Source organism: Cyclopterus lumpus, chromosome 6 (genome assembly GCF_009769545.1).
Source record: "Cyclopterus lumpus isolate fCycLum1 chromosome 6, fCycLum1.pri, whole genome shotgun sequence".
In the NCBI taxonomy this organism is placed as follows: Eukaryota; Metazoa; Chordata; class Actinopteri; order Perciformes; family Cyclopteridae; genus Cyclopterus; species Cyclopterus lumpus.
Window position 1 is genome coordinate 2,355,001 of NC_046971.1, and position 25,000 is coordinate 2,380,000.

General features: G+C 42.4%; 1 protein-coding gene across 4 annotated transcripts in view; it reads right to left on the reverse strand.

The window, feature by feature from the left end:
* Positions 1 to 25,000, reverse strand: part of cadps2 (Ca++-dependent secretion activator 2) — a 120,023-nt gene that overhangs the window by 63,960 nt on the left and 31,063 nt on the right. For 3 of the 4 annotated variants that reach the window (XM_034535303.1, XM_034535302.1, XM_034535304.1), the window contains exons 1-9: positions 13,738 to 14,047; positions 11,638 to 11,718; positions 10,951 to 11,184; positions 10,634 to 10,755; positions 6,853 to 6,964; positions 5,536 to 5,675; positions 1,747 to 1,813; positions 1,001 to 1,109; positions 1 to 176 (exon numbers count right to left, since the gene is read on the reverse strand). The exon at positions 1 to 176 is cut by the window's left edge and continues 25 nt beyond it. In XM_034535303.1, the coding sequence (XP_034391194.1) occupies positions 1 to 176; positions 1,001 to 1,109; positions 1,747 to 1,813; positions 5,536 to 5,675; positions 6,853 to 6,964; positions 10,634 to 10,755; positions 10,951 to 11,184; positions 11,638 to 11,718; positions 13,738 to 14,040 (1,344 nt within the window). In that variant the 5' untranslated portion in view covers positions 14,041 to 14,047. Of the gene's footprint in view, positions 177 to 1,000; positions 1,110 to 1,746; positions 1,814 to 5,535; positions 5,676 to 6,852; positions 6,965 to 10,633; positions 10,756 to 10,950; positions 11,185 to 11,637; positions 11,719 to 13,737; positions 14,071 to 25,000 lie in introns of those variants that run through there. The other variant, XM_034535305.1, reaches the window with a different exon arrangement.

The following is a 25,000-nucleotide window of genomic DNA, read 5'->3' on the forward strand; positions in this document are numbered from 1 at the left end:
TCCTCCTCGGCAGTTGGGGGTCTTGCTCTGCGCCGGAGGGACCGGCTTGTAGGACTGCCCGGTGGCCCGGTACATGGCCTGGACCCACAGTATCCGGTCCTGATCCTCCTCGCACGCAAACACCACCAGGTCGCCCTCCTTCACCGCGTTGAAGAACACCCGGCCACCCTGCAGGCCTGAGGGTGGGGGGGGGGGGGGGCGTAGTTCATGGTTAATTGTTTTTTCTGTGTCATTCGTCTGAATTCGAGGAACAATAAAGATTTATTGAGTTGAATCGTGTTTATTTTCACTTTCTTCTTCTTTATTTACTCATTTAGAGAGTTTTAGAATGAAGTGAATTCACGTTTTTAAACGTCTTTCCTCTGAATGTCAACGAAGACTTGAGAGCCGACACGTCGCCACGGTTACGGGCTCAGATCTCGACCCATCAGAGGAATATTTTGCTTTTTGAATTATTGACACAAATTGTCAATAAGAACGAACCCTCGAAAGAGACGTGGCGTTTATTATTATAAACAATAATTATTATAAACAATAACATAAACATCGGACATTAAACTTCTGTGTTCAGTCAATATTGTAAATTAAATATATATTATTTAAATCATGTAAACAATGTGCAACAGATCAAATCAAATGGTGCTCTCTCCAAGATAAAGAGAGAAAATATTAAATAATAATTAAATAATGAATTGATTACATTCATAAATAATGAAATACAAAAACATATAAAAACTAATAGTTTATGTAAAACGTTAACCGACTCTAACACGTAGCTTGAGCCATCCCATAATTAGGATTCAGATTTCAGCTACGACGTTTAAAAACAGACAGAAGAAGAAAGAGCTGGTGAATATTCTGCATAGAGATGAAAGGTGAGGATCTTTGATGAGGTCTCACTCTGAGTACACATCAGAACATATGTTCACAGCAGTGTGTGTGTGTGTGTGTGTGTGTGTGTGTGTGTGTGTGTGTGTGTGTGTGTGTGTTCCTCCTCTACCTGGCTGAGGGTCGCAGTAGTCCACCCTGTAGCCCTCCAGCTGCATCAGCTCCTGAGGCTCCGCCTTCTTCTCTCTGTAACTGCACATGGCGAAGGTGTACTGACTCACCTGCGGGACGGACACACACACACACACACACACACACACACACACACACACACACTTTCAGGTTAGTTATCACAACGTAAATCTCATATTTTAAGGCTCTCGCCGTGACAGTTACATTTTAATCACTTTGTTTATATAAATATATATATATATATATATATATATATATATATATATATATATATATATATATATATATATATATATATATATGATAAAGAGACGATGAAAAGACCTCCTCTGAGAGACACTCAATCTAAATGTTCTTACTTTTCATTCCTTGAGAGGACGTAAACAAACAGAATTGAAATGTTCGCCCTCGACCTTTAAAGATCGCTAGCGCCCAGAAAGTAAATATGAAATATGCAAATGAGCTGAAGTGGGGAGGAAAAAGAAAATTGTAAATGAGAATTCAAGAGACGTAAAAAAATCAATTAGCGTCTCTTCAGCTGGACTTTTGTGTTTTTCCCTTTGATTTCATTTCCCATCAACCCTCTCGTCTTATAGAAGAAAAAAAGATAAAGAAAAACAATTAAAAGAACGTTTTTCTTTCATCTCGCCTCTCAGATACGAAACGTCACGTTCGGTTTGGACCTGAACAACGCGACCGATCACGGATCAATAAGCGTCATCGTACCTGAACCAGGACAAAGTATCGTCTCTTCCAGCGCTTCCAGACCCGCTGGCCCACCGCGTACACGTGCCTGAAACACACAACACAGCCTCAATGAAGACACACAAATAAAATAAAAGGTCAATCAAAGACATAATCAATAGATTCATAATAGTTGTATTGATTTGTGTGGCCGTGAAATTCAACACGAATCCAATGAGAACGAAGAATTTAAAACAAATATGAATATAAAGAAAATCTGTATTTTTTCATCTTTTTCTCGCTGTGAAGCTGAGAACGACCAATAATATCATGACACCAATCAACCAATCAACCAACCAACCAATCAGCTAATCAACCAATCAGCCAATCAGCCAATCAACCAACCAGCCAATCAACCAATCAACCAACCAACCAATCAGCTAATCAACCAATCAACCAATCAACCAACCAACCAACCAATCAGCCAATCAACCAATCAGCCAATCAACCAACCAGCCAATCAACCAACCAACCAACCAACCAACCAATCAGCTAATCAACCAATCAACCAATCAGCCAATCAACCAACCAACCAACCAACCAATCAGCCAATCAACCAATCAGCCAATCAGCCAATCAACCAATCAACCAATCAGCCAATCAACCAACCAACCAACCAACCAACCAACCAATCAGCCAATCAGCCAATCAACCAATCAATCAATCAACCAATCAGCCAATCGAGAGACGTTCAGACACAAGGAGTCACAGCGACGATCCTCTGGAACAAAGATGGCGCATTACGAGCTATGATAGTGGTTTGAAATGATAATCACTTCCTGTTTGGCTAAGTAGGCGTGGTCACGGCGAGTTTCACCCCGCCCTAAAGCATCCCCTGCTTTATGGTCTGTTTGTCTTGAAAATGTCCCTGGTGGTCAGTAGAGAGAATGCAGCTTTAACACATGAAGCATAGACTTCTATACAACCAGAGGAGTCGCCCCCTGGTGGTCAGTAGAGAGAATGCAGCTTTAACACATGAAGCATAGACTTCTATACAACCAGAGGAGTCGCCCCCTGGTGGTCAGGAGAGAGAATGCAGCTTTAACACATGAAGCATAGACTTCTATACAACCAGAGGAGTCGCCCCCTGGTGGTCAGGAGAGAGAATGCAGCTTTAACACATGAAGCATAGACTTCTATACAACCAGAGGAGTCGCCCCCTGGTGGTCAGGAGAGAGAATGCAGCTTTAACACATGAAGCATAGACTTCTATACAACCAATCCAATCAAATGCCACTCAAACATTAAGATTCACCGTGAAATAGACGCCCATGAAGACGCTCTGTTTACCTTCAGGATGTGAAGAATGCCAACAATGAAACAACAAAGGTAATACAATATTATTTTAAGGATGAATGAATCTCTTTTCTCTTTGAGACGGAGACGTTAAAGACCTCTGATGCTTGTTAACCATTTTAAAGCATCTTATTTCATCCATCTTGTGATTTGATGGGGTTGTTTATTTCTTCATTTCCACGTCGTCAACACATTGAAGGGGGGGGGCTCTCGATCAATGGCTGCTCCCGGGCCGTGGGACACGGGCCAAGTGCGAGCGAGGAAAATCAATCGATGGGCGAGAACTCCTTTCTTCAGGCCCCGCCCCCTCAGAAAGGAGAAGGAGAAGAAAAGGCCCCCTCGGGTCGAGGCCCCGTCTGGACGGAGGATCTGGGCCATGCGGCGGGTCAACGTGTGGCATCGCTCGCCAGATCGGTTTTGGGCCGTCGGCGGAGCGGCGGGGGTCCGTTCAACTGTGGGCATTTATCACTCTGTGAGGTTTATTATTAGAAAAACTGCAGTGTAACCCCCCCCCCCCCCCCCCCCCCAAAATGTCTAGAAATAATCTTTCATTTGTAAAAAAAAAAAAATTAGAATTTTGAAAAATCTTCTTTAAATTATTTCCACAATGTTTTTATGTTGCAAGGCATCAAAAATGAGTAATTTCACCCATTTTAGGTTTCTTCTTTTTTTTAAGATTTCGTTCTATATGAAGTTTAATCTAAAAGTTTTCGTTAAACTGATGTTAATGACAGATTTTGGAAAAAAAAGATTTTTTTTCTTCTAGTCGAAAAGAGAATATGAATATATTTTATGAGTTATTCCCTCTTACACACATTAAATGTGTTCCTTTCATCAAACCTACACATCATCTATTTTATTATGAACTCCTTCATAATAAAATCATACTGGCTGCATCATCCATGAAAGCAGAAGGAAAACAGACTAAAGATGAAATATTTTCCCTGTTTAACGGCGACATGAATGAAGCGTGAAGACAAAACAACAAACAAGAAAACATCAACTGATGTTCCGCCAGTGACCCAAAATGTTTCCCTGTTTGTTCACTTCTTTTTTCATGAAGGTAAAACGCTGTCTTTTTTTTTTTTTTTTTTTTTTAAAGGATTCGCGACGTGGAAAAACTATTTTGAAAAACATTTCTCTTTTCTTTGCCTTGAGCAGCAAACGTTCCTCCATTCAGCCGGCTGATCTTGAAATAGGGGGATTTGTGTATTCCTTTGTCAGAAGAGGCGCCCCCCGGTGGCCTTTGGATCAGAGAGTCACAGTGAAAACAGCATCCAGTCACCTGAATGGAGGACGGAAGCTTTCAGCAGGTGGAGCACAGACTGAGGGAGGCGGCTTAAAGGTGTGAGAGCAGAGAGGAGCTGGACGGGCTAACGCTGACCCCTTGTGGACGGTTTGGGAAACTGCACCACGCACTCTGTTGAGTCAATATTTAATATATAATACATATTATATATATATATTTAATACATATATAATATATATGTAATATATATAATATATATATGTAATATATATATTATATATATGTAATATATATATTATATACATATATTTAATACATATATTATAAATAATAAATAAATACACACACACACACACACACACACAGTATGTGGATTTTAAAATGGATGTGTTGCTGCCATCTTGTGGCAGAAAGTGAGAACTGTACCAAGAACACTGCTACAACAATAATAACCCAATTTAACAATAAAAACAGTGTTTTCCTACAATTTAAATCTTAAAGTGAAAAGAAATTAATTGCTGCGGTTGTCAGATTTAAGGATTTCCGGCCAAACTGCACGAGTTACAAAAAGAAATGCACAAATATTTTTGTTTTGAACAACAAAAAGATTTTAAAAAAACAGTTTGAAATGTATGTAGTTTTGAATTATTAATCATCTACAATTTATACAATTATTAAATGTTCCCGTTAATGGTATTAAATGTTTACGCTTTCTATTGCGTGTGTTCCGTTCAGACAGCTGAGCTTCCTGTATTTGACCAGCAGGGGGCGCTCCCAGCCCTCTTAAAAACACACGACTGCTATCCAAAGTGCTTCACAGGAAGCGTTAACGTTTCTCTAGGAGTTGTTCCTCCTCCGGACCTCCAGGAGTCACACAACTCACATTTCTTTCTCGTTGGTTTTTGAAGCCTCGAGTTCGGCCGTCGCCATCTTGGATCTTGGAGTGAGGAGGAGGGACGCCGTATACGTCTCTGGTGTCGACCTGTCAATCACCTGGTAGCCCCGCCCCTAAAGCATCCCCTGCTTTATGGTCTCTAAATGACCATAATTTACTAAATGAATGATCATGCTGTATTGAAGAAGACTTGAAACTAGAGATTGAGACCAAAAACTAATGTTTACAATGAGAGAAGTAGATTCATCATAGAGGACCAGACCCCCGTAGAGGACCAGACCCCCGTAGAGGACCAGACCCCCGTAGAGGACCCGACCGTACGTGGACTCACCCGCTGTGCTTCATGTTGGGGGGCTTGTCCATGCGGACGGCCAGTTTGATCTTCAGCTCCGTGTCCTGACTGTTCTTGGGGACGACCATCCGGTGAAACTCGGCCTGCTTCGGCCCGTTCGTGGTCGTGTTCATGACAACCTGGGGGGGGGGGGGGGGGGGGGGGGGGGGAGATGATTATCATCATCATTATTATTATTATTATCATCATGATCATTATTATTAATATTATTATCATCATCATCATCATTATTATTATTAATATTATTATCATTATTATTATTATCATTATCATCATCATTATTATTATTATTATCATCATGATCATTATTATTAATATTATTATCATTATCATCATCATCATTATTATTATTAATATTATTACCATTATCATCATTATTATTATTATTAATATTATTATCATTATTATTATTATTATTATCATTATCATCATCATTATTATTATTAATATTATTATCATGATCATTATTATTATTATCATTATCATCATTATTATTATTATTAATATTATTATCATGATCATTATTAATATTATCATTATCATCATCATTATTATTATTATGAATATTATTATCATGATCATTATTATTATTATCATCATCATCATTATTATTATTATTATTATCATTATTACATTACATTACATGTCATTTAGCTGACGCTTTTATCCAAAGTGACTTACAATCATGTTATTAATATTATCATAATCATCATTATTATCATCATTATTATTATGATCATTATTATCACTATAACTATTATCACTATAACTATTATCATTATTATCATCATCATTATTATTATCATTATTATGATTATTATTATTCTCAGTATTATTATTAATATTATGATCATTATTATTATTCTCACTATAATTATTATCATTATTATCATCATCATTATTATTATTGTTAATAATATGATCATTATTATTATTATCACTATAATTATTATTAATATTATGATCATTATTATTATTATCACTATCATTATTATCATTATTATTATCATCATCATCATTATTATCATTATAATTATTATCATCATCATTATTGTTAATATTATGATCATTATTATTATTATCACTATAATTATTATTAATATTATGATCATTATTATTATTATCACTATAATTATTATTAATATTATGATCATTATTATTATTATCACTATAATTATCATCATCATCATTATTATTATTATTATCATTATCATTATTATTATTATAATAATATACTGTTTAAATTCCTGCATGTATTAAATAGATCTGGGGGTGCGGTGGTGGATCTGGACTCACCCGGCCCAGCTCCTTGTCCTCCAGAGCCAGGACCCCGGTGCTCTCGGTGAACAGCTTCACCTTGACGGAGGGCAGAGGGTGGGTGGTGGTGAAGTCCCCCTGGGTCCCCCACCTGAAAGAGACCAGGATCACAAGAGGTCCCTTTGAAACCTGATCCAGACGCAGAATGGAGCACAACATGAAAGTAAAAACAGTGCTTTAAACCAGTCTCAGTGTAGTCCTGGTCCTCTATAGACCTCCATCAGTAAACTAGACCACCAGAGAGAAGATGGTCCGGTTCTATAGAGTCCTTCTTAAAGCTCCTCATCGGAGCCACCGGGTCGGATTCTGGTGAAACCAGATGACATCATGCAGGTTCACCAGAACCTCCTTCAGCTCAGACTCCAGCAGAGACCAGTCCACCGTGGACAGACCCAGATCCAGTAGAGACCAGTCCACTGTGGACAGAACCAGAACTAGTAGAGACCAGGCCACCGTGGACAGACCCAGATCCAGTAGAGACCAGTCCACTGTGGACAGAACCAGAACTAGTAGAGACCAGGCCATCGTGGACAGAACCAGATCCAGTAGAGACCAGTCCACCATTGACAGAACCAGATCCAGTAGAGACCAGTCCACCATGGACAGAACCAGATCCAGTAGAGACCAGTCCATCGTGGACAGAACCAGATCCAGTAGAGACCAGTCCACCATTGACAGAACCAGATCCAGTAGAGACCAGTCCACCATGGACAGAACCAGATCCAGTAGAGACCAGTCCACCATGGACATAACCAGATCCAGTAGAGACCAGTCCACCATTGACAGAACCAGATCCAGCAGAGACCAGTCCACCGTGGACAGAACCAGATCCAGTAGAGACCAGTCCATCGTGGACAGAACCAGATCCAGTAGAGACCAGTCCATCGTGGACAGAACCAGATCCAGTAGAGACCAGTCCACCATTGACAGAACCAGACCCAGTAGAGACCAGTCCACCATGGACAGAACCAGATCCAGTAGAGACCAGTCCACCATGGACAGAACCATATCCAGTAGAGACCAGTCCACCGTGGACAGAACCAGAACCAGTAGAGACCAGTCCACCGTGGACAGAACCAGAACCAGTAGAGACCAGTCCACCATGGACAGAACCAGATCCAGTAGAGACCAGTCCACCATGGACAGAACCAGATCCAGTAGAGACCAGTCCACCATTGACAGAACCAGATCCAGTAGAGACCAGTCCCACCATGGACAGAACCAGATCCAGTAGAGACCAGTCCACCGTGGACAGACGCAGAGCTTCTCCTCTCCGGGAGCTAACACCACGGTGCTGGAGACCCAGAACGTATTGATGTACCCGCTGGAGGAAAGGGGGGCACGGGAGAACCAGAACCAGGACTAAGAGGGTCAGACCCTGCTGCAGTAGAATGAGAGTTCTTTTGGAATATTTGCAGGCGTCTTCATTCTGAATCAAAATCACTTCATCGTCACGGACGGCAAAGTTAACTTCTACAAGAAGTCAGCCTCCAGATCCAGATCCAGATCCAGATCCAGATCCAGATCCAGATCCATCAGTGTCAACAATCACCTCGTCTCTGAGACTCTAATGGAGCGCAGGGACGCCTTCTGCTGAGGAACGCCATTACACCCAAGGACACGCTCCCCTGATTACATGCCTTCATGCCTCAGCTGTCATCGGAAGTGTGTGTGTGTGTGTGTATATGTGTGTGTATATGTGTGTGTGTCTGTGTGTGTGTGTGTGTGTGTATGTGTGTGTGCGTGTGTGTGTGTGTGTGCATGTGTGTGTGTGTGTGTGTGTGCATATGTGTGTGGTGTTCAGATGACAAGTGACCTCTTCACAAAACTGAACTTCACATTCACGTTCTTCAGTTTCCAAGGCAACATTGCACCCAAAAGGTCTGTTGACTTCTCTCACACACACACACACACACTGCATTATCTCTCCTGACCACCAGGGGGCGACTCCTCTGGTTGTATAGAAGTCTATGCTTCATGTGTTAAAGCTGCATTCTCTCTCCTGACCACCAGGGGGCGACTCCTCTGGTTGTATAGAAGTCTATGCTTCATGTGTTAAAGCTGCATTCTCTCTCCTGACCACCAGGGGGCGACTCCTCTGGTTGTATAGAAGTCTATGCTTCATGTGTTAAAGCTGCATTCTCTCTCCTGACCACCAGGGGGCGACTCCTCTGGTTGTATAGAAGTCTATGCTTCATGTGTTAAAGCTGCATTCTCTCTCCTGACCACCAGGGGGCGACTCCTCTGGTTGTATAGAAGTCTATGCTTCATGTGTTAAAGCTGCATTCTCTCTACTGACCACCAGGGGGCGACTCCTCTGGTTGTATAGAAGTCTATGCTTCATGTGTTAAAGCTGCATTCTCTCTCCTGACCACCAGGGGGCGACTCCTCTGGTTGTATAGAAGTCTATGCTTCATGTGTTAAAGCTGACTAGTAAAGTCAGTAGTAGATTAAACTCTTTCATTTCATGCTTCCCTCTGGCGCCACCTTCAGGGTAAACTTTCCATTTAATAGCTCACTAATAGCAAAGAGCTGAGAATAGTCACAAGTCTAGACCAGCTCACGGGGACACAAGTCTAGACCAGCTCACGGGGACACAAGTCTAGACCAGCTCACGGGGGCACAAGTCTAGACCAGCTCACGGGGGCACAAGTCTTGACCAGCTCACGGGGGCACAAGTCTAGACCAGCTCACGGGGGCACAAGTCTAGACCAGCTCACAGGGGCACAAGTCTAGACCAGCTCACGGGGGCACAAGTCTAGACCAGCTCACGGGGGCACAAGTCTAGACCAGCTCACGGGGACACAAGTCTAGACCAGCTCACGGGGGCACAAGTCTAGACCAGCTCACGGGGGCACAAGTCTAGACCAGCTCACGGGGACACAAGTCTAGACCAGCTCACGGGGACACAAGTCTAGACCAGCTCACGGGGACACAAGTCTAGACCAGCTCACGGGGGCACAAGTCTAGACCAGCTCACGGGGGCACAAGTCTAGACCAGCTCACGGGGACACAAGTCTAGACCAGCTCACGGGGACACAAGTCTAGACCAGCTCACGGGGACACAAGTCTTGACCAGCTCGTAAACCTGCTTCCTCCAGAGTCCCAGATCGGCTGCAACGATCACGTTAATATCTGAGAAAACCAGCCGTCGGCATTGAAAAGCAAAAACTACAGAAGAGTCAGAGTGTCATCTTTACGACGGTCCCTGAACACATCGTGTGCGACCAACGCTACAGTCAGAAAAGGGAACCAAAGTGATATTTCATGAAAAACATTTTATTCTTCATGTGGCAAAGAAAGTCTTCCGTTTACTTTAAACAGATTCTGTAAAAAACATTAAATTCTGAGCTCCTCAGTGAAACTATGAAGTCATGATTGATTCGTCTGAGACCGACAGACATGTGACAAAGAAATGTATGAAACCGATTATAGATTCCAATGTTTTCCAATTTAAATAAAATATAAAAAAATTCTACTTTTTATGATTTATGTCATAACAACATGTTTGAGTTCCTCTGCTTCTAGCCATGAAGGTTCATCGTGGTCCTCGTCAGTGAAGATCTCTTAGGAGTCCGTGTTGGTTTGAACCATCCTCCTGCTCGCTGTGGGTCTTTATACTTCCTGGTTCAGGATTACGTAGCTTACATACATATTGTTTTTGTGGCTTGTATATGAATTAATCAATTATTTCTTTTTGGAGCCATTAAAGCCAGCTCCGCTCAGACAAAAGGTTCATGAGTCTTTGTGTGGGACTCACTGCGGTCTGGAGGCTTCGGCCTGGTCCGTCTGCAGCTTCTCCCCCCCCTCCACCTCCATGGTGCAGTAAACGATCCGGTTCGGGGCCACGGACTTCAGACCCTGGACCTCCACGATCACGATCTGAAGACGCACCAGAGCAGAGGGTTCAACGCACAGAGTTCTGGTTCCGTCTGAGCGACGAGCCACAAAACCCACAAAGCGTTCGGGGGACCTTTTTTTCTAATCAATCTCCCCGTCTCAAGAAACCTTTCACAAATAACAAGCTGTCTTTGAACGTGGTTTTAAAAGACTCGTTTACGTAAACTCCACACAGACCTCCAGAGTGAAGGACAGCACCACGTCGGACTTGGACAGGGCGTCTCCCTCGTCTCCCATGTCCAGGAAGGAGTTGTTCATGGAGGAGCGCTTGAGCTTCTGCTTGAAGTCCGGACCTCCTTTGGACACCGGCAGACTCTCCAGGTTGGCCATGAGCAGGTTGACCGCCGAGCGCAGCTCCTCCACGTAGAGCGGCTCCATGTCGGCGGAGGTGAACTTCGGGTGCCTCCTCTCCTGTGGGGGGGGGGGCAAAGCAAAGCTTCTATTACTTTATGTTCCATTCAGTTACATTGCGGTGCGTTCAGGCTCCCTTCGGTGAAAATCAGTAAAACACAGTGTTGCCGCGATGTGTTCAAACGTGATCTTTAGTTTTGTTGATGAATAAAAGAATAAATCTCGTGGTTTGAAGGACACGTTTTATGAATTATGACCCGTTTGATCTTTTATTAGTTTTTAAAGTGCCGGTGTCCGAATCAGAGTTAAAAAAGGTATCACAGCATCTAAAAAGCAGAAGGTGCAACGGATGTATTGTACGAACAGCTGCTTGATTAACTTCTTCATCAACAACCTGCTCGAATGTAGAACCAAAACCAGGAGCCAAAAAAGGCTAAAATGGCCGACAAGAGATTAAACATGTGTAATAGAGCAGATTTAAACAGGGTTTTGTGTTATCGAGACGTCTCTCACCTTGGAAATCTTCTCGGCCAGCTGCAGCCGTCCGTCCAGCTCTCTGCGGATCTGAGCCGCCTGCTCGTCCACGTTGTCCAGCTGGGAAAAGAAATCACACGTCAGGTCAGCCAATCAGGGAGCTGCACAGCCAATGAACCAATCACAGGGTGAAGGGGAGAGACACTGCGAAGAAGCCCTCAAAGGAGGCTCAGTTGCGTATTGATTATATATTATAATGATTGATTATTATTAGCAGCTTAGGCGATCACAGGCGTCAGTAATTCGAGGGTCTGAGAGTATCAGATCGTCTACTTCCTCATCTCTCGGCCAATCGGAGATGAGACGTTCACTCCCGTTTGTTTTGGGGTCAAAGCTGCAGTTCCTCTGGCGCCCAGCAGGCGGTGAAAACTGAACCAGGTTTTGCTTACTGGGCAAAATGACAATCGGAGATTAAAAAAACCCGTCTCTGGTGGAAACCGGCCCGGAGCCACAGAGACAAGAGGAAGCTCCAGAGCCGATAACACAGAGCAGAGATAAGCCGTTTCATTTGAATCAGTTTAGCGTCTCATTCACAGAGAAGGAAAACCTGCTTTAGTCACGCTGAGCTGCAGCTGAGGATGAAAGACTCTGGACTATAAAAGTGATCCACAACCACAGAGCATCACAAGAGGCTGAGCTGGAAGGATGAAGACGTACCGGTCAGTCTGTCGCTAACATTCCTGTTTCTTTATTTTATATATAGCTTTATTGTGTATTGTTCCATAGATCTAACCCTCACTTTTAATAATATTTCAGGTATAAATATATCAATACATATACATAAATATCTATCTACATATATTTATAAATGAAGCAGCGCGGGATCACGGGAGTCGTTGTCTACAGTGCTTCACTGAAGACAACGACTCCCGTGATCCCGCGCACGGAGAAAACTGAAGATCCAGACGTCCGACAGGCGAGCGAATGAAACGCACCGTTCCTTAGATTCAAAGGTTTGAGAGCTGTTGGAAACTAAAACCACGACACACACACGCACACACACACACACACACACACACACACACACACACACACACACACACACACACACACACACACACACACACACACACACACACACACACACACACACACACACACACACACACACACACACACACACACACACACACACACACACAAAATGAATTACGGATGATTAATATTTCCTCCCATGTAAGAGGGCGAGAGACAACATCTGCAATTTGGCTGCATGTACTAAAATTAACGACTCACACACACACACACACACGTTACCATGACTCCTCCCAGACTTTGTCTTTGTTGGCAGCCTTTCTAATTCTAGCTCTCAGAGCATTTCTATGACAACCAGCCTTCATGTGACTCATTCTCATCAAAGTGTCAGACTCAAAGACTCAAAGACTCAAAGACTCGTGGGGGAACTTGTCGGTTTAACGCTGCCACACACTCGCAGTCTTGGACATTTTACAAGAAGTGGACATAGAATCTCGATTTCGGCAATTTGGTTGTCGCCATCTTGGATTGTTGTTTTTTCGCATGAACAATGAACAGGAAGTGACCATATTTGGACTTTGGAGGAGTGACGTAGAGTATACGTCTCTGGTAGAGACCTGTCAATCACCTAGTAGCCCCGCCATAAAGCATCCCCTGCTTTATGGTCTGTTTGACTCTAAATGACCATAATTTACTAAATGAACATCACGCTGTATTGAAGAAGACTTGAAACTAGAGATTGAGACCAAAAACTAATGTTTACAATGTTTACTGAGGGAATACATCAAGAGAAGTAGAGTCATTTATATAGACTTCTATACAACCAGAGGAGTCGCCCCCTGGTGGTCAGGAGAGAGAATGCAGCTTTAACACATGAAGCATAGACTTCTATACAACCAGAGGAGTCACCCCCTGGTGGTCACTAGAAAGAATGCAGCTTTAACACATGAAGCATAGACTTCTATACAACCAGAGGAGTCGCCCCCTGGTGGTCACTAGAGAGAATGCAGCTTTAACACATAAAGCATAGACTTCTATACAACCAGAGGAGTCGCCTCCGTGAATAGCTTATTAAACACCTGCGTCGACCTCCGGTCGGCTCACCTGGCAGGCCTTGTACAGCAGCTGGTGCTCGAACTTGCGGATGCCGAGTATCTGCTGGAACATCTCGTACAGCTGCTCCTTGCTGAGGATGAGCTCCGACACGGCGCTCAGGTGCGCTCGCTGTGGCTGGCGCCGCATGTCCTCGTCGCCCCTGTAGATGGCGTCGTACTTGGCGATCCAGGAGCTCAGGACCGTCTCTTTGCTCAGTCCGTTGATCTCCGGCAGGCTGCGGACGCGCCGCTCGATGTTCTTCTTGAAGACCTCGCGGAAGTCGGCGGCCGAGCAGCCGCCGCTGTGGACCATCCGGGAGACGCGCTCGCTCTTCATGAAGCCCTGACGAGAGACACGGAACGAATAAAGGAATAAGAGTAAGATACATACGAGGAATGTGACTCTGTGAAAGGTGCGGAACAATAAACATAGACAAGGAATAAAACAATTAAAATATAATAAAAACAATAATAGATATATATGGTAATGTCTCCTCTGGTTGTATAGAAGTCTATGCTTCATGTGTTAAAGCTGCATTCTCTCTACTGACCACCAGGGGGCGACTCCTCTGGTTGTATAGAAGTCTATGCTTCATGTGTTAAAGCTGCATTCTCTCTACTGACCACCAGGGGGCGACTCCTCTGGTTGTATAGAAGTATATGCTTCATGTGTTAAAGCTGCATTCTCTCTACTGACCACCAGGGGGCGACTCCTCTGGTTGTATAGAAGTATATGCTTCATGTGTTAAAGCTGCATTCTCTCTGCTGACCACCAGGGGGTGACCCCTCTGGTTGTATAGAAGTCTATGCTTCATGTGTTAAAGTGCGTCGTCTGTGCACTGAAACAAGCCGGCTTTGCATTATTCTGCATTTTAGGGACCGAACCCCGTCAACAAGCATGGCTTCGTATTGGAAAATCTTTTTTTTTTGGGTTCAGTGGACTAGGAAACATCTCGAATTTGAACATTTAATAAATACTTTTTTTTTTAATACAAAATTGCCCAGAAGAAGGGGAAAAATGCATTTTCATTGATTGTAGATATTTAATTAAATTTGTTTTTTTCTAATTCTTTTGTCACAGCAGCGTATTTCGTATGCCAGGAGATGAAGAGAAACATCAGAAGAGTTGCTCTAGAGTTTCTATTCCTTCCCTGAGGTTTCTTTCTTGGTTTTCTTTTCTTCATCTGAATCGGGGGTCAAAGGTCGCCGCGTGTTGCTTGCTGCACAGACTGAGACTGGTGTGCGATGCGTTGCGTTGAATAAATCCAGTTGACTTGACTCAATGATTACCAGCAGCAGAGTGTAAAAAGACGTGCAGAAGCCGACAGCCTGCAGACGGTCACGTGGTGTCGTGTTGACGGCGCCGCCGCCTCCCGAGAGCGAAGGACGCCGAGCGTGAACAGACAGCAGACGGAGAGGAGCCGCCGCCGAGCTAACGGGAGCTAACGAGACGGAACGGAAATCAGAAAGCGTCTCAAAGAAATGTTTTTTATGTTGACGAAAAGAAATCCAGCAGAGAAGACACGACGGAAGGGAAAAAAAGAAAAAAGGTCCCTTTCGTCGTTGGATGACCGACGGCGTGCGACCGGAGGAGAAGGAGGCCAGAAAAAAACAACTAAAAAAACCTGACGCGATGACACCTGACGGGAGGAGGCGCTGTGATGACGCCAGGAGAACAACCTTCCTAAAGGGTTCCTACATTGGGCCAAAGAACACGCCAGGACGGGTCTGCTTTGAGGTCCTCGGAGTTAGATATTAAAACACCTCCTGGATGGTTTAAACAAAAAATATATCATTTCTTTTTAAGTGCATTCTGCTGAACCCTCGGGGGCCTCGAGCCCTTTGAGGGGCCTTCCACTCCCGTCTCTGTGGTCTCGTCTTTTCATATAAAGAATCCCGCATCTCTATGGAAACAGCAGTTATGTCTAGAAGTGAAACATTTATTTTAGTGCAGAATAACACAGTTATGACAAATATTTTTTTTAAACACAAGCTGAATTTCTTTGAGAATTTCTTTTTACAAACATTTTATCTACTCAACATTGTTCAAAGTGCCCACAAGGGTTACCACCGTTAGAAAGTAATGGAGGCTATATATATATATATATATATATATATATATATATATATATATATATATATATATATATATATATATATATATATATATATATATATTTGCGACCGTTTAAAAAACATGCTTTTCCATCCTGCCGGTGGGCTTTGGGGCTCAGAGGGTTATTAAACCCACTAATAATAATATTACGATTATCTAATTACAGTGCATCGTTTTTCTCTAGGAATGCTGGATGACACCAGCCTGAACTAGTTTTTTTTGGAGGAACCGAACGATTGTGTTCAACACATTATTCTTTCATCAATGATCGATATTTATATGTATTTTTGTTGACGCAATATTCAAATCAATTTCATTGGTGTAGCCCAATATCACAATCTCTCCAACATCCTGTCCAACAAATAAACTGTGCAGAATATTTAGAGAAATATATATTCAACATGTGATTTTAATAAGTCTCATATGCAATCTTCAGTCAGTATTTGGAAAAAAAAGAAGACTTTTAGGAACTTTTTAAGAACTAAATGTGTTAAATACATCTACAATTGTTGTTCCCACAATAGAGAAAGCATGTTTCTAGTCTTCATGAATGACTGTAGCAGCAACAGAAAGCTAACGAGGTTCCCCCCCCCCCCCCCCCCCCCGCATCCCCCTCCATCCTATAGGCGCTCCAAATGTCAGCCATTAACACTAATGAACCAATCAGCGGGAGGCTTCCCCCCCCCCCCCCCCCCCCCCGCTGATCGGATTAATTGGAGCTTTGAAAAGTTTCGCTAAATTATTTACACGCCAGCAGAGCGCCGGGCCGGGGGTCCGGAGATTAGAGAGCGAGGACGAGGGGGCCGCGAACAATCCACGATAACAAAATACTTTATTTAATGTAGATTAAAAAGATCCGGTTCCTCACACTGGAGGAGCTGCAAGAAGCTTGATGATTAGACCTCATCCACCTACAGGTCTGATATTATTATTATAATAATATATATATATATTATATATTTATTGTCATCTCTACTTTTAGAAGCTGGAGATAAAATCAGCAGCTTAAATCTTACTTTTAGATTCTTGGTCAGCGTTTAACCGACTCAGCAATAAATGCGTTTCATTTATAAAATTCAACGTTACTAGCGGCGTTCTGAATTTGCTCCGACCCGGCAGCAAGGGCTCATGGGTAATGTAGTATTTAGAGACATCTGCCAAACTGACAAAGAGAAGAAGAAGAAAAGAAAACATCAGGACATCGGCAAAATAGGCTTTTCTAGAAATGACTATGAAATGTTGCTTTAAAAAACCAACAAAGAAGAATAACCAACGCACGTCTCTGAAGCCAAACGTGAAGACCCGGTTCATCACTTCATCACAGCTGAAGGATTCGACATGGAAGTGTTTGGACATGCTCCTTCATGCATAAAACATACGCTCGGTATTAAAAACCGCTACGCCGCCCCCTTCAGCTTCATTCACCAGAATGGAAAAAAATAAATTGCTTTAAAGAATGACTTCCATAACAAAGAAAGCAACCGTCAGCAGTGCTGCCACGGATCCAGCTCAAAGTAGACGCTCCCTTTGGATCGCGTCTTGGATCAATCAGAAACACTTTCTTCAGGCCATTAAAAAGATATACGCTTTTCATCATTTTTACCATTAACTCTTTGAAGGCAAGCAGACTTTCAGGTGAAAGATGTCATTAAATATATTTTAAATGAAATCTGAAAAACTGGATTGAAACCCAAACACAGAATTCTGCTCGTCGTCACTGACGTTAGTCATTAGTTTCCCCGACAACCGCAGTAAATACATAGCATATTTGCACTATTAGAAAGAAATCCAACAAGTGCACCATTAAGTTTGGGATTTGTTTTGAATTGCAGAAAAAGTTAAACCATATTTCACTTCTTTTTTTTTTTAAACCAGTCGACCTCGTGTCACCGTGGTCCGACTGGAAAGAACGACCTCTTGGTGTCGGCTCGTTTGTCCAAAGTCAAACCTGAAGTACAACCCCAAAGCACCTTTATGCGACCGCTTCACGCCACGGTCATATTTAAGGCCGACGTCAGAGATTTGAGTCTTAACGTTTGACGAAAAGGACCCAAAGTGTGAACCGAGTTCTGAAATAAACACTTTTTAACCTCTGCACGGCAGAACTGTCAGTTGAACGATATCACTTTATCTAATAACATATCATATTTATTTATATAGCACCTTCCTCAACAAGGTTGCAACATGATCTCCATTAAAAAGAAACTGCATTTGAATCGAAGGGGAAACGTATCCGAGATCCATGTAGACAGAAACTTCAGAGGGCCGAGGACGGATCCCTGCTGCACTCCAAAATGATGAGCGGTTTACTCAGAAGAGTCTTCTTTAAGATAAATGGGAATGAACACCTTTGTAAACAACTAACTAACTGGTTTTATTTTAATCTTAAGCAAGTTAAAATCACGTATTCTTAAAAGAGAGCGCTGGACAATCGGCTGGTTTTCATGATCAGTCCATTTCACCTGTATATCTGGACACGATGTAATAATCATTATGATCTTATAATGAATCGTTTGCAACATTAATTTGAACCACGGATATTTTTAAAACAGAGAAGACATGATAAGTTCACGTCATCACAATGTGATTTCTGTGACACTCGACAGTTGAACAACAACAACAACGTCTCCAGGCGAAGGACTTGAAGACATCAAATAAAGACCGCGTGACTCATTATGTAAATGAAGCTCGGGCAATTAAACAATGCAACGTTCACTATCATCAGTTTGACTGAAATACATATACGACCATGCATAGCATGCCTAAAGACTACACACCATTGTTTACATGGGGAGGTTCTCTGCACAGAACTCAGAGTCTGATTAATCCGGCGGACAGGAAGCAGGTTCTGATCCGGACTCATGTGCGAGACTCTGGGGAAGCTCAATTTGACCCGATGTGACGGAAACCTTTTATTGAGGCCATGTGTCATTTCCTGACGCCCGTAACAGATCGTCTCCCAGCTGAACCGATCCGACAGTGTTTATTCTTAAAAACCAATTACTGCATGTTCAATAAAAACCTGATGATGTGCAGATTAAAAGGAACAAGCGTGGGCTTCTCCTCCTGCCTGGAGCGGAGCTGCAGAAGCTTTTTTAACACCAGTCCCATTTCTGCTCTCAAATTGCAAATGTCACGGATGAACCGTGAAGTGGTGGAGTTGTGAAAGTCATCAGTCTGTTGGGGGGGGGGGGGGGGGGGGGGGGTTCGTCAGGAGCACCTAGAGATCCATTTCTTTTTTTTTTTTAACTCACTTTTTTTTATTTAGTTTTCAACAACAAACAATATGTATTTTCATACAGTCGTTCCTGTCAATTTTTCAGTTGTATGTCTTGGTTCACATGATATTCAGGTACAGTGTACAAGACATAAAGAACAACAAACATCAAAGGTGATCATTCCAAGAATGAAAAGAAGAGGAGAAATGAGGATAATGAAAAGATTGCATAAAATAGAAATTAAATACAAATGATACAAATGAAATAAAATAATTAATTTGAATAATGATTGTCCACTCCTGAGTGTATGTGCTATATATGCTTTTCATAGAGGATTGTGTATGATGTGTGTGTGCCCAGAGACAGTTAACAAGAGCAGTTCAACCAGAGGGCCGAGCAACATTCAGTAATAACAATCATTGTAGTAACAATGCTGCGACAGGACCCCATCGTTTGGTAAAGATAGGCTTCTGGAGCCTTAATGAATATGTGATTCGCTCCATTTGATAGATGTCCCATACTTTTTGGATCCATAAGTCGTATGTTGGGGGATCCGGTTTTAACCATCTGATGGTTATACCCTTCAATGCTGCTGTGAGTAATATGTTTAGGAGGTATTTTTTGGCCCTCCCATCCAGGCCTTCAGGTATCGCTCCCAATAGTACTACTGTAGGGTCTTGTTGGATGTCCTGTTGGAAGATTTCTTTGAGGGCATCAAAGACTTCTCTCCAGTATGTATTTAATTTAGGGCATAGCCAGAATATATGTGTATGATTGGCAGCGCTTCCACAGTTCCGCCAACACAGGTTGGAATGTGTTGGGCCATCTTAGCTACTATTTCTGGTGTTCTGAAGAATCTGGTGATTATTTTCCATTTAAATTCTCTCCAGGTGTTTGAGTTTGTAACTAGGTGTGCCTCTGTGCACATTTCCTCCCAGTTATTCTGTGGAATGATCGTGTTCATTTCCGCTTCCCATCTCTGCTTTATCTGTTGGGAATTATGTAGATTCATAGATAGAAATATGCTATATAATTTACTTATTGTTTTCTTATCTTCATTCCCCATCTGTATCTCGATTAAAAACCTTTCTAGGGGTGTACGTTTCACAAGCTTTCCCCACTCTTTGTGTGTTGTTAGAAAAGTTCTTAATTGTAGGTAACTGTAGAAATCGGTTTTGGGAAGATCAAAATCTTTTTTCAGCTGCTCGAATGTCTTGAGGTTATCCTCATTAAATAACTGGTGCAGGTGAGCCAGTCCCATGTCTGACCACTTTCTAAAGCCGTATCCAGATTGTTGGGTGTGAAGGTCTTCATAGATCCGATGCTCGTTAGTAATGAAATACATTTTGGAAGCCCAAAAGCTGTCTGTATTTTGTTCCAGATTTTAAGAGTAATCTTAGTCCACTCTGCCACTTCTTTTACGGGCGCATCTGAAAAAGGCAAGACTTGTAAGGGCTCTGGGCATATGTTTTTCTCAATATTAAGCCAGCGAGTGTATGTGCCATTCTGAATCCACACTATCAGAGGTTTCATTTGTGCAGCCCAGAAGTAATATTTTAAGTTTGGTAGTTTAAGGCCTCCATTTAGTTTAGAGAGCTGTAATGTTTTAAGTCTAATTCTAGGACGCTTTTTTTGCCAGATAAATTTAGAAATGATTTTATCCAGGTTATCAAAACTAGATTTTGGAATTTCTATAGGTAGCATCTGAAATAAGTAGAGAAGTCTGGGCAGGACATTCATGCGAATACTTTCAACACGACCAAGCTGGGACAAAGGGAGCGTAGACCATCGTTCCAGGTCACTGTCAATGCACCCAATCATTCTACTATAATTGGCCTCATATAACTTCTGTAGCGATGAGGGGCTGTATATACCAAGGTACTTTATACCGTCATTTGGCCATTTAAATCCACTTTGGAGTTTTACATTTCTTGAGATGTTTCCATTGATATCCATAGCCTCTGTTTTTTCCACATTTACCTTATATCCAGAGTAGTATCCATACTGTGAGATGAGTTCCTTTAGATGTGGTATTGTTGATGCAGGTTGCGTCAGATATAATAATACATCATCAGCATACAGGGATATTTTATGATCCTCTTTATGTATTACAGTTCCTTTTATTTTATTATCATCTCTGATAAGCTGGGCTAGGGGTTCGATACTAATTGCAAACAGCAGGGGGGATAAAGGGCAGCCTTGTCTGCAGCCGCGTTCCAATATGAATCTTTCTGATCTATATCCATTCACTTTAACAGCTGCTTGTGGTGACGAATATAGTGTTTGTATCCAATTCAAGAAGTTGGGGCCAAATTTGAATCTTTTTAGTGTTTGAAATAGATAATGCCACGATACCCGGTCAAATGCTTTTTGAGCATCTAGAGACAAAATCATAGCTTCTACTTTCTCTTCTTTTTGATGGGATATTATGTTTAATAAGCGTCGTAAGTTATCACCATAGTATCTTCCAGTGATAAATCCCGTCTGATCAGGATGGATGATTTTAGTGATTATATGATTGACTCTTCTTGCTAGGATTGCTGTTAGAATGCGCAGGTCCCCATTCAGCAGTGATATTGGTCTATATGATTGGCACTCTGTGGGGTCTTTTCCTTCTTTATGAATTACCACTATAGTTGCCTCAGCCCAAGATGGTGCCATGGTTTTAGATTCTAATGCATGGTGGTATGCTTTCAGCAACAGTGGTGATAACATATCCTTGAAGGTTTTATAAAATTCATTAATATATCCATCCGGTCCTGGGCTTTTATTATTTTTGAGTGTTGAGATCACCTGTTTGATCTCCCATTCCTCAATAGGCTTCTCTAATTCCTTGGCTGCTGATTCTGTCAGTTCAGTTAATTTTATAGGATTTAAGAACTCTGTAAGTTTTGCATTATCAGAGCAGGTATCTGTATTTTTGTATAAGGATTTGTAAAACTCTGCGAAGGATTCTGCTATTTTATCTGGTTTTGTAACAAAAGTTTCTTTTGATTTAATTTTCTGTACTGTATTAGATGATTGTTTTTTTCTTAATCCAAATGCTAGTAATCTGCTTGCTTTGTTACCGTGTTCATAGTATCTTTGGTTCGTGAATCTTAAACTTCCCTCAATTTGATCTGATAGTAGGCTGTTGAGCTCTCTTCGGGTTGACTTTAGGTCATTTAGGAGATTGGCTGATGCAGATTGTTTATGTTTATGTTCTAAGTCTTTTATTTTATCTTCCAATTCTTTCTGTTTGGACTCTTTTCCTCTTCTCTTAGCAGAGGTGAATGAAATAATACGTCCTCTGATGTATGCTTTGGCACAATCCCAGAGTATAAGAGGTGTTGTTTCCTCCAAGGTATTGATATCCAAGTATTCCTTGAGTTCTGCTGTAATAAAGGAGGTACATGCTTTATCATTAAGGAGAGATGCATTAAGTCTCCATTGTTTAGAGGTTGGTCTTTGGCCTATGTCCCATTTTAATGCCACGGGTGCGTGGTCGGATATAGTTATAGGAAGAATGTCAATGTCCACTATCCTATGTAGCTCTGCTTTCATGGTAAAGAAATAATCGATCCGTGAATAGGATGTATGTCTGTTTGAGTAGAACGTGAAATCCCTGCCTCTCGGGAACTTGCTTCTCCATATATCTACAAGGCCTGCCTCCTGGGATTGGTATTTGAGCATTCTACTCATTCTAGAGAGCGGAGTTTTAGAGGCAGGTTGTCGGTCCATTAGTTGTGACATTACACAATTGAGGTCTCCTCCCATCAGTAGCAGCCCTGTACTATATTGTAGGATCTTATTGAACAATGTCCTGATAAAGCCAGGCTCGTCTTCGTTAGGTGCATATACATTAATGAGGGATACTTCTGTGCCATCAATTAATCCGTTAACTAAGATATATCTCCCCTCTGTGTCTTTGTGTACTAGTGTTTGTGTGTAATTAATTTGTCTGTGTATGAGTATGGATACTCCCTTTTTTCTCCCCGATCGGTGTGAGGAGTAATATACTTTATCTGCCCAGGACCGTCTCAACTTTTCATGTTCAGCATCAGATAGATGTGTTTCCTGGAGGAATGCAATGTGGCAGTTGGCTTGTTTCATCTGATGTAGAATGTTCTTTCTCTTAACAGGGCTATGAAGGCCTTTGACATTGTAACTTATCACTTTTAGCGGGTCCATTGTGTGAAGTATTCAATTTTCATATTTTGGGAGTTTGTGTAGAGAGATGGGAAGCGGAGGCAAACAGCCAGCACATGGGCCATGCATCTTGTTATGTGGAGTGTGGAGAGTTGGACTAGATAATGAAACCAATAGGGATGGGGTAGAAGAGGGTATTTAAGAAAAATGGATGATGAGCTTGTTGTTCTAATAAACAATGTAGGATCCCCAGGGAACAGTGGGATCAGAACAAGGGGAACGCAACAGTCTGGACTGCTGTTAGCTAACATTAGCAACAGTCCGGTGGGACCTAGTCCCTTAGCCACTAAGGGCAAGCAGCAGCGGTGCACAGTCGAGATAGAAATGACTATGCTATGGGTGTGCTAAGATAAGGAATAGAGAAAGTAAGAAGAAAAAGAAAAGTTGACACAGAAAAGGACAGTGTCGAGTAACGGCCATTCAGGCCCCTGCAGTTCTTGGCATACATGTGTAAAGTCAAACAGCTCCTTGTGGTGCAGTAGTGCTTGGTTGCACACAGAGCTAAAGGCGTACCAGTATTCTCCTCTTATGGAAGCTGCCAGTGAGCAAGTAAAGTAGAGTGATACAAACAATATGAATAGAAATAACGGGCACATTATAAGGGTTTGTTTCCTTGTAATGGAGACGGGTATATACAAAAATATTAACTGAGACACATTTTTCCTTTTCTCTTCTCAGGTGTGATTCAAGTAATGTTTTGAAAATATATATATTTGAATATAAAATAAAGTAGAAAATAATGATGTGCCAGTATGTGAAATTGCAGAACTCACTGGTCAGTCCTTACTGTAGTTAACAGTACTGATGGGGATACATTTAGTCTGCGGCCTCAGTAGATGGGATGACTTTCTTCCGGACATACTCCGTGGCTTTGCCGGGATCCAGAAACTCCTCGTCTTCGTTGTTGTGCGAAATCCGGAGTCTTGCCGGGTACAGTAGGCCGTAGCGGACTCCTTTCCTTCCTCGCAGGGTCCTCCGTATGTCCGTGAACGCGGCTCTGGCTTTAGCAACGCTGGGTGTGTAGTCTGGGAAGATAGAGATCCGGTTCCCGTTGTAGACCAGCGGCGCTCTTTCTCGGGCTCTCCTTAGGATCTCTGCGGCATCTCCGTCATTGTGTCCTTTAGCGATGATCACTCGTGGTTTCTCCCGGTCTCCTGGTCTCCTGGTGGCGGCTGTGCGGTGCGATCGGTCGATCTTTATGTCCCGGTCCAGCTGCAGGACTTCTTTAATAACTTTGGCAACTGTGTTAGGGGAGCTGGAATCCGGTTGTTCTTGAATGCCGGCTATCCGGATATTACACCGTCTCATTCTCCCCTCCATATCCTCGCATCGGTCTGTTAGAGTTGTGACCTGTCTTTGAAGGCTGGTTATCGTAACTTCTTGTGCGGCCACCTCGTCGGACCGTGTTGATAAGCCGCCCTTCACGTCTTGTATGTCGGCTTTCATGTGGTCTACTTCTGTTTGGATAGCGGTCGTGTTTTTAGAAATTTCGGACCGCACCGCTTGTAATTCAGACTTGAGTGAATTGAAATCTTCTGCTAGCGCACTTTTGAGTTCCTCTCTTGTAATTTTGGAAATCTCTCCCTTCAGGGAAGATAAGATGTCCGCTTTCATCCGTTCGGTCATACCTGGGCTTTCACTGCGGGTGGGAGAGGGTTGGTCCGGGTCACCTGGTCGGATCTGCCTCGTGGTTCTTGTAGGCCGTGATGAGCTACCGCCGGATTTATATTTGTATTTTTGAAGCTTTTCCG